At 43.3% G+C, this 11545-nt stretch overlaps 2 protein-coding genes across 2 annotated transcripts; one reads left to right on the plus strand and one right to left on the minus strand.

The window, feature by feature from the left end:
- The first annotated feature begins 3504 nt into the window (after positions 1–3504).
- Positions 3505–7498, plus strand: LOC138935286 (uncharacterized). Its single transcript, XM_070299737.1, has 7 exons — positions 3505–3777; positions 3842–4605; positions 4683–4981; positions 5255–5653; positions 5722–6081; positions 6187–6306; positions 7101–7498. Exons 1-7 carry the CDS (start codon positions 3505–3507, stop codon positions 7496–7498), a joined length of 2613 nt encoding a protein of 870 aa, XP_070155838.1.
- A 2746-nt stretch (positions 7499–10244) lies between these two features.
- Positions 10245–10649, minus strand: LOC138935287 (uncharacterized). Its single transcript, XM_070299739.1, has one exon. It carries the CDS (start codon positions 10647–10649, stop codon positions 10245–10247), a length of 405 nt encoding a protein of 134 aa, XP_070155840.1.
- Positions 10650–11545: the final 896 nt, after the last annotated feature.

Genomic DNA, 11545 nt, shown 5'->3' on the forward strand with positions numbered 1-11545 from the left:
GATGTTAGACAACAGCCTCCTCAGGGCAGCCGCCACTCCGCTGGATTTGGGAGCTAGGCGAGAAAAATGCTCCCTGAAGCCCCATTCCCTGTCTATGTGGAGGCCCAGACATTTAATCCGGGCTCCCACCAGGACTCGGGTCCTCTCCACTGATAGATGGGTCCTCGGCGACGCCCCATGCGAGCCGTCGTGCATATACACGGCCTCCGTTTTGTGGGGCGCCACCTTGAGGCCCATCCCTCCAATGGCGCGCACCACACAGGCCACTGCTATGTTGGCAGTAGCGGCTGCCTCCTCCCAATCCTTCCCCCCGGCCAATACCAACGTGACGTCGGCATAACATATCACATTGGCGCCGGGGGGAAGTGTTGTCCTCAGCACTATATCAAATGCGATGTTCCACAGAAGTGGGCCCAGGACTGAACCCTGTGGAATATCGCACGTCATCCCCCTCTCTCGTACCATGGCCTCCCGGTCCACGTACACCAATTTCCTGTCCCGGAAGTAGTCCCCGATCGCTGCAGCAAGGTAGGGGGGGACGCAATGGTATTGAAGCGCCCTCCCCACCCGCTCCCAGGGGAGGGAGTTAAACGCGTTGGCAATGTCAACAGTGATGCCAGAAACAGGTCCCGCGGCTTACGGCTCAGCAATGGAGGTGATAACGCACACAATCGTGAACCGCGTACATGTGCGCTCTGCGCTTCGGCTAGCTTCGGAGAGTAGAAAAGAACAGACATATGTTTTCCGTCTTCTTCTCACTTTCTACCGAGCTGGCAACGAAGGCAATGTTGATCGCTTGGCTTATTACATACGACAGCGTTAAATGCTTTTCCGACTCGTGAATTTTTTATTATATATATATGTGTATATATACATATATTATATACATAATTATATAAAAATTTTTTCGTTATGCTATATTAAGTTTTATTATTTATTATGATATAGTAAAAGTGATATATTTACGTGTAAGGACATATGCGATTTCTTATATATATTTCTTTACTTTAATAATTACTTTATTAATTATTTACACAAATATATATTTGCGTAAGATTATAAATATTACAATAATATAAGAACAAAGAGTGAATGGATTTCCACACCACCCATGAGGTTCCACTAATGGCGTATTAGATGTTTTTATTATGTGGATCTTCGCCTGGAGCTCTATTGTACCACATTTTATTGATGTCTCTTATAGACATAATATTTTTTATATATTTACTTTATTATATCTTTTGCGGACATAATGTCTATTACAGACATGAAAATTTTTAGACGCGCCTTTTACAAATATGGTGTCTTTTGCAGACATAATATCTATTGTGATCTAACAGCATTCAAAAGACGTTTGAGATTGGGATATTTATCAATATTAGTGAAATACTGACTTTTAAAATTAGTTTCTACATATCATCAAAGCTTAATTTTAATAGCTTTTCCTTTTCTGTTATTGTAAAATCTAGATATAAAATAAGCCATTCTTTCTTCAAACCGTTTTCGTCAAACCCGCCAAGAGTTTCAGCGATAAAAGAAACGTCATTCAATGATGTTTCTCTATCAATATCTAATAATGCTAGGTTATGTTCGAAAACTTTTAATTTTGATAAAAATTTATCATTAATTGGTAATCTTTTATAAATTTCCTCGGCGGCAGTTACATAAAATTGCAAACAATTCTTTCGAACATTTGCAACTATATCTGCATGGCCTTCCTTCATTAATTCATCGAGGTATTCTTCACATTCAGATTCTAACAAAACTTCTTCTAACAATTTTTGAATCTCCTTTTCATCAAATTTAATATTATTACATAAATTATTCAAATGCTCTGACTTTAAAAAATGTTTGCAAACTGTGGTTAAAAGTTCTACTGACTTTGGCTGCAATAAATGTATTCTAGTTTCCACAGCTTGGAAAAATGCATTAAATAAATTTAAAAAATTTAAAATATGCTATAAAAATAAGAAATAGGCTTTTATATCTAGATTTTGCATCATAGATAATAAATTTGTTCTAGACTTTTCGCTTATGGTAATTTCATTCAGAAATAACTTGATAGAGTATCCCAAGACTCAAGAAGTCTTTCAACACATGAATTCGCTCTTCAAATGACAAAAGTGATTCGTTCACATTCATATCTTCACTGGATTTGTTTGTTTCATTTTCTTTACATTTTATAATATGTTGCTTGGATTCTGCGTGACGATAGATTTGAGACAAACCACCAATAACAGATATATTACAAAACGCGCAGAAAAATGAATTAACATCATCTGACACTTCGCGTAGCTATGGCTTAAACAAATTGATCTCTAACCATTGTTGTTTAAAACGTTTTCGTATTATTGTATTTGAACTTATATTGTTATTATTTAATAATGATGCATTTTCTTTATGACACGCACAGAATCCGCATGTCTTATAACGTGCGATAAACCGCACGAAAAATTTTTATTACATATAATACAATGGAAAAGGCTATCATTAAATGATACTTTGCGTATCCAAAATTTAAATCGATAATCACTAAGCCAAGCTTCTGAAAAGCTTCGCTTAGGTTTCTTTTTTAATGTATCACACGTTTCTATATATGTAGAATTATCAACAACAAAAACTCTAAGAATGAAATATAAATATATAAATATAATGAATAAATATAATGAATAAATACAATGAATAAATATAATGAATAAATATAATGAATAAATACAATGAAGAATTATGTCAAGAGAGACCGCCAACGTAACTCCCCCCTCCACCACTATGGATTCCGACAGGGAGGAAACGCGAAATATTGCGTCTACCGTCGAGCGCCCCTGCCGAAATCCGTATTGCCCCACACTAAGATCAGGGGTCTCAAGTGCCGGACGAGACGGTCAGCGATGATCTTTTCAGTAGTGTTATAGGGCCGGTTCTAACACAGGTCCTCCGAGGGGAATGCGGGGCAAGGGGAAACCGCGAGGGCGAGGGGTCATGACGTCACGCGGGCGGAGGGGGATTTTGGTGGCGCGGGGGACTGACGTCAGGCGGGCGGAGGGAGCTTATCGCGGGAGCATAATCGGCGGGGTGTATTACAAAGGCGAGCGCCGATGTTCGGCTGCCCGAGAATTTATAAATAATATAAACAAGATAGAACCATCGCGGTGCTCTCTTCATCTTTTTTTCCAGGAAGAGCCGTTTATCGCGTCGTTTGTCGGGATACGTTTCGCGATACCATAACGCGATAGATTAAAAAATATATATAATGAAGAACGAAGGGTGTCACAAACTCAGTATGCGATTTGAAAGCTTGCGGTCCGTATATCGATTGAAAGAGGTACGGCGGGTACTTGTAAATTTTTGTGATTGAGATATACGACGCGATAAGTGGCTGGTCCTGCTCCAATTGCAGATTTCCGGCGTATCAGATCTTTCCATGCAATATGTGCCCAATTTGCACGCGGTAATAAGAAAAAGAAACATTAGCATAAAAAGCGTGAAAAAAAATAATAATAAAACATGGAAAACGTCGAGCAAACCGAACGCGACCTGTTAGAGCTGTCACGTCGAGTCGCTACCTTGGGCGAATATTTCGCGTGGGCGCAGCGATGCGAGGAATTTAGCAAACAGCTCGAAGAACACAGTCGTGTCAAGCGTCCGCGACTCTCGATCGGAGTTCGACAATCTTTGGTGGCTAGAATCGCGCGACTCGAGGGTGCGAGGACTCGATTAGAGAAACGGTTTATACACAGCGGTGGTGATTACAGTGGTGACAATACCGCGGAAAGACTCGTTTGGCGAGAGATCGATACCGCGTTCGAAAACCGTATACTGACCGGTGCGGTGATTAACGCAGACTATATCGAAACCGCGACAATTTCTCGAGGACGCCAAAGACATCGTGCTCAAATACGTGCAAAAAGTTATGGAAAGACATAACAACGTGAAAGTGAACACTGTGTTCAACGGTGAATTCGTGTCGGGTGATAAGAGCGCAAATAAAAGTGTAAATACCAAAAACTATGAACTCTTTCGCACGTCCGATTTACACGAGTGGTACGAGCGATGCGTCGTCGAGCCCACGCTTGCCTCGCTAGAAGAATTTCAAGAACGCGATAGCGGGTGGGCGTTGTCGCGAATTCTCGATTTAACTGTAAATATAAATAAATATAATCCAATGGGCGCGGGGTGCCACATTAAATTACCGCGAGAAATAACAATGAAGAGAATGGTAATAAACGTGCAATCCAAAGACAACGCGTGTTTCGCGTGGGCGGTGGTCGCCGCTCTATATCCAGCTGAAAGAAACGCGGAACGGGAATCTTTGTATCCACATTATACGACAGTGCTAAATCTCCAAGACATTGAGTTTCCGATGACATTGAGTCAAATTAAAAAATTTGAAATTCACAACAATATTTCGTTAAATGTATACTGCATCGAGAAAGAAAACAACATTGTCCGAATACGTCTGAGCGAACAAAAAAAGGACAGACACGTCAACTTGCTGTACATGCAAGATTCGCAAGACGTCGGACATTTTGCGTGGATCAAGAATTTATCCCGCCTCGTAAGCTCGCAACTGAGCAAAAAGGACTATAGGAAATATATCTGCGATCGGTACGTATATTTAATAAAAATGCAATAAATATAATGTATACGAAAGAAAAATTAATTATTTCTATTTTTTTTTACAGATGTTTACACTATTTTGGATCGGAGGACAAGTTGCAGTCGCACATTGTAGATTGCCGAGAAATGAACGAGTGCGCCATCCGGTTACCGAGCGATAAAGACAAGTGGCTCGCGTTCAACAACTACAACAGAAAGGAGCGACTTCCCTTCGTCGTATACGCCGACTTGGAGTGCGTGCTGAGGAAGACCGACGGTGATCCGATGGCGTCTACGTACACGTTTCAACATCATCAAGTATTTAGCGTAGCTTATTATGTACATTGTTCGTACGACGAATCGTTATCCGAGTATCATTCTCGCCGTAGTACCGATTGCGTTTCGTGGTTCGTGAAAAAATTAAAAAATTTAGCGCAACGCGTAAAGATTATTTTAACTACGAATGTCCCCATGATAAATTTAACGCGAGATGAGCGGGAAAAGTTTCACAGCGCGACACACTGTCATATTTGCGAAAAACCGTTTGCGCAAGACGACACGCGCGTACGCGATCATTGCCATCTTACCGGGAGGTACCGAAGTCCCGCGCATTCAAACTGTAATTTAAATTATAAAGAATCTTTTTGTATTCCAATAGTTTTTCACAATTTATCAGGTTACGATTCACATTTTATCATCGAGGAAATAGCTACCGCGTTCGAAGATTCAATCAACGTACTACCGATAACGAAAGAAAAGTATATTTCATTCACGAAACACGTTAAAGATACCGCCGAAATATCAGATTGGCGAAGCGATATAAAGTTACGGTTCATCGATTCGTACAAATTTCTCAGTACTAGTCTCGAAAAATTGGCATCGTTTCTAAATAATGATAAACTTCAAATTTTAAAATCGAAATTTCAAAATTTATCGATCGAAGAGTACAATTTATTGACGCGAAAAGGTGTCTTTCCATACGAATACATTGACTGTCTCGATAGGTTGCACGATACGTGTTTACCACCGCGCGAATCATTTTATAGTTCCTTGACAGGTGACACCGTATCCGAGAGCGACTACGCGCACGCCGAAAATGTGTGGGGAACGGTTCTCTGTATATAGCAACCTGCAGCAATGCACGCGTCGCGGCCTTCGCATCGCAAAGATACATCGCGTATTGCAATTCTCTCAATCCGCATGGCTCCGCGATTACATCGAACTCAACCCAGTTTAGAACGCGCGCGACAAACGATTTCGAGAAAAATTTGTACAAGTTAATGAACAACGCGGTATTCGGAAAAACTATGGAAAACGTGCGCAATCACGTCGATGTAAAATTATTAACAAAGTGGGACGGGCGATACGGCGCGGAGGCGATGATCGCGAAACCAAATTTTCGCAGCAGAAGCATCTTTTCGGAAAGTTTGGTCGCCGTTGAACTGCGCAACCTCGAGGTGAAATTCAATAAGCCGATCTATGTCGGTATGTGTATACTCGATATATCGAAAGTGTGTTTATACAAATTTCACCACGAGTACATGTTACCGTTATATCGCAAAAATTGTAAAATAATGTACACCGATACAGACAGTTTGATTTATCACATCGAATGCGAGGATGTGTACGAGAATATGAAACGCGATATCGCTAGATTCGACACGAGCGATTATCCGGCTAACAACGCTGTTGTGCCTCCGGAGAGGCACGGTAGTTGGGATCGTTTGCCGGAAGGAATTTGGGAATTCGGGCTCCGCTTGAGAACTTCACTGTTGTTATTTGTTTAAAATGACACCTTTTCAGTTAAATAAATATATTAATATCTATTTTATTTGTGACTTGATTACAATGTTCCCGCACTTTCGCTCGCGTCGCGTATCACGATAACGGATATCTTAACGTGCGCGTGTTTAGAGTCGAGTTTCGGTCTCGAGACTCGCCTCTCGCTTCTTCGTATATATTTCTGCCGACTGCGTGGCTATTCAATATTATAATAATTATTGATACTCGTTTTGACACTCGCGGTTGTTAGAGATATTGCTCGCGTAAAGGAATAAAGTCCGCGTAATATTAATGGTGAAGACTGCCCGCCGTTCGTTAGCGGTGGGCCTTTTTATTAACTCCCTTTGGCTACCCGGGAGGGGGTCGTTTAGCGACAAGGCTGTGTGTCGTGTCGCTTGATTTTGGCAATATCCGGATGCAAGCTAAGAAGTTCTAAGTAGGACTTCTTTGCTTGCACTTTCGCAATTTCTTTATTCCTTTTTATTTCGCCTTTAAGTAGGACTTCTACGTTGCATTTTCTCAATGTCCTTCTTCCGCTTGCCCTGATTTCCGCGTTTTCGCAATGAAATGATTGCACGGTCGCTCGGGCTTAGCGCGTGGCTCGCGTTGTCAGCGCTTTGTTCGGTCAACGCTCGTAACGTGATCTGTATTCGCGTTACACGTTGAGCAATCATATAAAATAATATGTATTTAGAATAATATATTTAATAATTCGTGTATAGCCTGTTCGGGCTATAACAACGCGTACGGTATACCGCTCGAGAACAAGAAAGTGCCGGGCTTGATGAAGGACGAAAATAACGGTGCGATCATGACTGAATTTGTCGGGCTTAGAGCAAAAATGTACGCGTTGCGAGTAAATAGTAAAAAGGATACAAAAAAGGTTAAAGGTGTCAAGAGTAACGTCGTAGCGAGAACGATAACGTTCGACGATTACACGCGGTGTCTGCGCGATGAAATTGAAATGACTCGACAACAATCATGTATAAGGTCAAAATTGCACGAAGTGTACACAATCAGCGAGACAAAAATAGCCCTGAATCAGTACGACGACAAGCGATATATCGTACCTGATTCGACCGATACCCTACCGTGGGGACATTACCGGATACCCTTATAATGTAATATAATGTAATGTAATGTAATGTATGTATATATGTATGTATGTATGTATGTATGTATGTATGTATGTATGTATGTATGTATGTATGTATGTATGTATGTAATGTATGTATGTATGTATGTATGTATGTATGTATGTATGCATGCATGTATGTATGCATGCATGTATGTATGCATGCATGTATGTATGTATGCATGCATGTATGTATGTATGTATGCATGCATGTATGTATGTATGTATGTATGTATGTATGTATGTATGTATGTATGTATGTATGTATGTATGTATGTATGTATGCATGTATGTATGTATGTATGTATGTATGTATGTAATGTATGTATGTATGTATGCATGTATGTATGTATGCATGTATGCATGTATGCATGTATGCATGTATGCATGTATGCATTGTGACGTTGCCGCCTCGCGCGCGTCCGCCGAGTCCCTCTCCGATCGAAAAGCGCGGACTAAAGGGCCGCGCCAGTCGAATCATTGCGAGAACCATACCGTTACCTCCAGAGAGGCGTCATTAATTGAGATTTCGAGCTTAATATTAATTTCGTTTATAATTTTCTTTCGTATGAATAATTCATTTGGGAGCCTCATCGGAAGAAGGAGCGGAGAGTCGCTGAAACGTCACGGAAAATACGATCGCCAATTAAGGAAGACCTTAGAGGGGCAAGGAGCCAGCAATTTGGGAAATCCAAATTATCTAACAGCCAAGCTAGCTACGTCACGACGGGATCAGGACCCGCACACGTGATGCGCGACGCACGGGACAGCGAGAAAATCCTCGCGCAAGGACTCAGGCCCGCGGAGGGAATGCAATCCTGCACCCGATGGCGTGACGCGGCCCCGGAAGAGACGGAAAGAAAGGTGGCAGCGATGTCTCCGGTCAAGCCGTTCGCCTTAGACCTCGCGACGGCCCCGCGGAACGGGCCCCAGCGAATTATTGCTCGTAATACCGGGGGCGCGCGCACCCCCCGTTACGACCGTGAGCGCGCCGCCCGCCGGCTGCAACGCGTGATAACGCGTGATTGGTCGCGATAATACGCACCCCGTGTGCGCAGCCCCGGCTGGCCCACAAGTATCGATTCTGGATCGCGACGATCCAGGGAGAGACGGGCGTGAGCTTGCGTGCGAATAACGGCGTAATCGAGAGGACTGTTTGTGGCGAGAACAATTGCGAGATCGTTGCTGCGTGAACGAGAGGATCCCGGCGATCGACGGCGAAGAATTGTGAGCACGAGAGGACTTCGTCGACTTCCTGACCGTCCCGACGGGAGGAAAAGTACCGGTGAGGTTACCCTCCGCCATATTCGCCACTCGCGATTGCGCCCGGAATCGTTTCGTTCTGTCGTCGTCGCCGTGAATTCGTACTTTGGTGTACGGGCTAAGCCCGATTCTTTAGTGTAGATTTTCGCGTCACGGCCACGTCGTCAAGCGATTCGGGCCCCGGAGCCTCGAAAGTATCGGTTTCCGCGGATCGAGACATTACCTCGCGTTTTTAATAAACCGTGTGTCGTCTCTCTGGAGATTCGGATTCCGTAGATTATATTTGCGTTGGGTCTCGCACGTCTAGCGTTTAAGACTCGTTCGTACTGTATGTCGGTCGTCTGAGTGTGAGTGTGTTTCGCGTCAATTTGTTATATTCTTTTTGTCTCTCGTTTGTGAATCTTCGCGTCGAAACTGTGCGTACACGCCCGATGCAACTTTCTTTCGCGATTATTATACGGGTTACGTGAGAGTGTGAATCGCGTAAATTCGACATATCATATCGGCTGTAAAGCACCGCGTCTCGAAATTGTGAGCGCGTTTTGGTGAGAATTTCCTCGCGATTCTTGCATGAATTGCGTGCGTGTGTGTGCCGAGCATCCGATTCTGCGTAATATGTCCGTCCGAAATCGAAGCATGTCTGCGTTGTATTAAGTGCCTGTTAATCTTAAGTTGCGTAGTAATAATTTCGCGGTAATAGCGGGCGATAATATCGCCGTTGGCGAGGCAATATCGAGAATTGATTCGGTCTTGCACCCGAATTATAGAAGAACGTAATATTCAATTTCTTCGCAGTGCGAGGCGTAATTCAAGCCGAGCGAACATTCCGACTGATCTAACGGGTCGGTCTCGGCGTACGCATTACGGGGTTTCGCGCCCCGCGTCTAACACCCAGTCTCGCAGCCGCGTTTCTTTTACTGCAGCCGTATATCCGCGTGGTTTATCATTACTATTCTCGAGGAGCTGCGGCTCCCGCTATTATAATAAATCTGTTAATTTCTTTGTTTAATTGGCGAGTTTCCTTTCAGTTGTGTTTGTCGTTCCCGTAATTGTCGCCTCTTGCATAAATTATCGCGTTCGATCAACACTCGCCCTGCCCCTCTACCGTTAGGCGAGCTAGTCAGCCCGTGGCGAATTCCGACAAATTTCTTTCGCGTTTATTTCGCGTGCTTCGTGAATTGATACGTGAAAGATCGTATCTGGCGCCCAAGTTCGATTCTCACGATTATCTCTCGGATCTCGTCACGGTAACGGAACTCTCGCGCGGAACTCCTAACATGTATGCATGTATGTATGTATGTATGTATGAGGAAAACAAAAGAAATATATTTCTATCTTTCTTTTTTTCTTTTTTATATTTCATATTTTATATGCTCTATACATCTTACATATATTTTTTTATATTTCAGATATTTTATATGTATTTCATATTCTTTATATGTTAAAAATAAAATACAGTTTGTACGAATTAAACCACATTGTCCTTGTGTATCCAAGAGTTGTGCGATCCATCGAATCCCAACCATTTGAAGTAAACCTCGTCACTTCTCCTGCGCAGTACTTTCTCCACGAGATACACATCCGGATAAGTCGCGCGACGCAACTCGTACTCGTAGAACGCTCCAGCGACAGATTTTTTGCGATAGTCCTCGTAGAGTAGATAAGTTACGGGATTACTACGTTGCACTTTAACGATCTTAAACACTTCGGTGGTCCAGTTTGGCGTGTAACCCTTCTCGAAGATCGTCTTGTACTTGCTAACGCGTACCGGGTCACCTACTTTGAACTTTGCCGGACCGGCGATCTTTATCGCGCTGTAAACGGTATCCAAGAGTCTTTCGGCGATCGCGGGGGTAACGTCGACGAGTCGCATGCCGATTGTTCGATGCTTGCGCGCGTTGTAATCCGATACGAGTCGCGGCAACGCATCGACCCACTTGTAAGTTCCGTTGAGCTTAAACATCTTCCACATATCGTTCTTTAACGTACGATTGAATCGTTCGACGACCGATTACCTTCAACACCGAATACGTGGAATAATGATTGATGCCGTGTTTCTTCACGAGACGTTGCACGTTGGCGTTGTAAAATTCCTTCCCCATATCGGTTTGCATTTTTTTCGGGCGCCTCTCGCTATTTCGAATTATTTCTGCGATAACATTAGCCGTCTCGCTTCCGCCTTTATTCTTGAGCGGTACGGCCCACGCGTACTTGCTCAACACATCGATGACGGTGAGTATGTAATGGTAACCTCTGTTGAAACGAGAGTACGGACGCATCTCGACGATGTCAACTTGCCACAGGTCATCGTAACCCCGCACTACTCTTCGGGGAAAATTTCTTCTCGCCGAAGCATGCAGTTCCTCGACGAGTCGTAGCTTTTCGATATTTTTACGTCCGTTGGATTTTAACAATGTCATGTTTTTAGCAGTGCGGCTAGTCGGCGCGTAATAATACGTGCAAAGAAATTACATTATAATTTATATCTCTAACTTTTAATCACTCAATAACCGTTTATTCCCGTTCATCGTCTTTCAATAAAAGTTCTTTGTCATCCGTCGCCGTTCGATAGCCGTTCGTAGCCGTTCCTGACCCGTTCGGTAGCCGTTCCTAATTCGTTCGCAGCCGTTCCTGAGCCTTTAGATAACCGTCCGACAACCGTTCCTGAACCGTTCGGCCGTCCTTCAACCGTTCGTAGCCGTTCGTGAACCGTCCGTAGCTGTCCGTGAACCGTTTCTTGTCGTCCAGTGTCGTTCGTTGACGTTTCGT

This window comes from Polyergus mexicanus, unplaced genomic scaffold, assembly GCF_030449975.1.
Source record: "Polyergus mexicanus isolate NDT 795.1 unplaced genomic scaffold, iyPolMexi1.0 SCAF_8, whole genome shotgun sequence".
NCBI lineage: Eukaryota > Metazoa > Arthropoda > Insecta > Hymenoptera > Formicidae > Polyergus > Polyergus mexicanus.

Excerpts from the sequence above, each read along its gene's own strand:
- LOC138935286 (XM_070299737.1), top strand. The coding sequence starts at position 3,505 with ATGGAAAACGTCGAGCAAACCGAACGCGACCTGTTAGAGCTGTCACGT. Across the intron at positions 6,082-6,186 it reads CAATAAGCCGATCTATGTCG|ACAGTTTGATTTATCACATC; the intron begins GTATGTGTATAC and ends ACACCGATACAG. Across the intron at positions 6,307-7,100 it reads TGTGCCTCCGGAGAGGCACG|CCTGTTCGGGCTATAACAAC; the intron begins GTAGTTGGGATC and ends ATTCGTGTATAG.
- LOC138935287 (XM_070299739.1), bottom strand. The coding sequence starts at position 10,649 with ATGCGACTCGTCGACGTTACCCCCGCGATCGCCGAAAGACTCTTGGAT.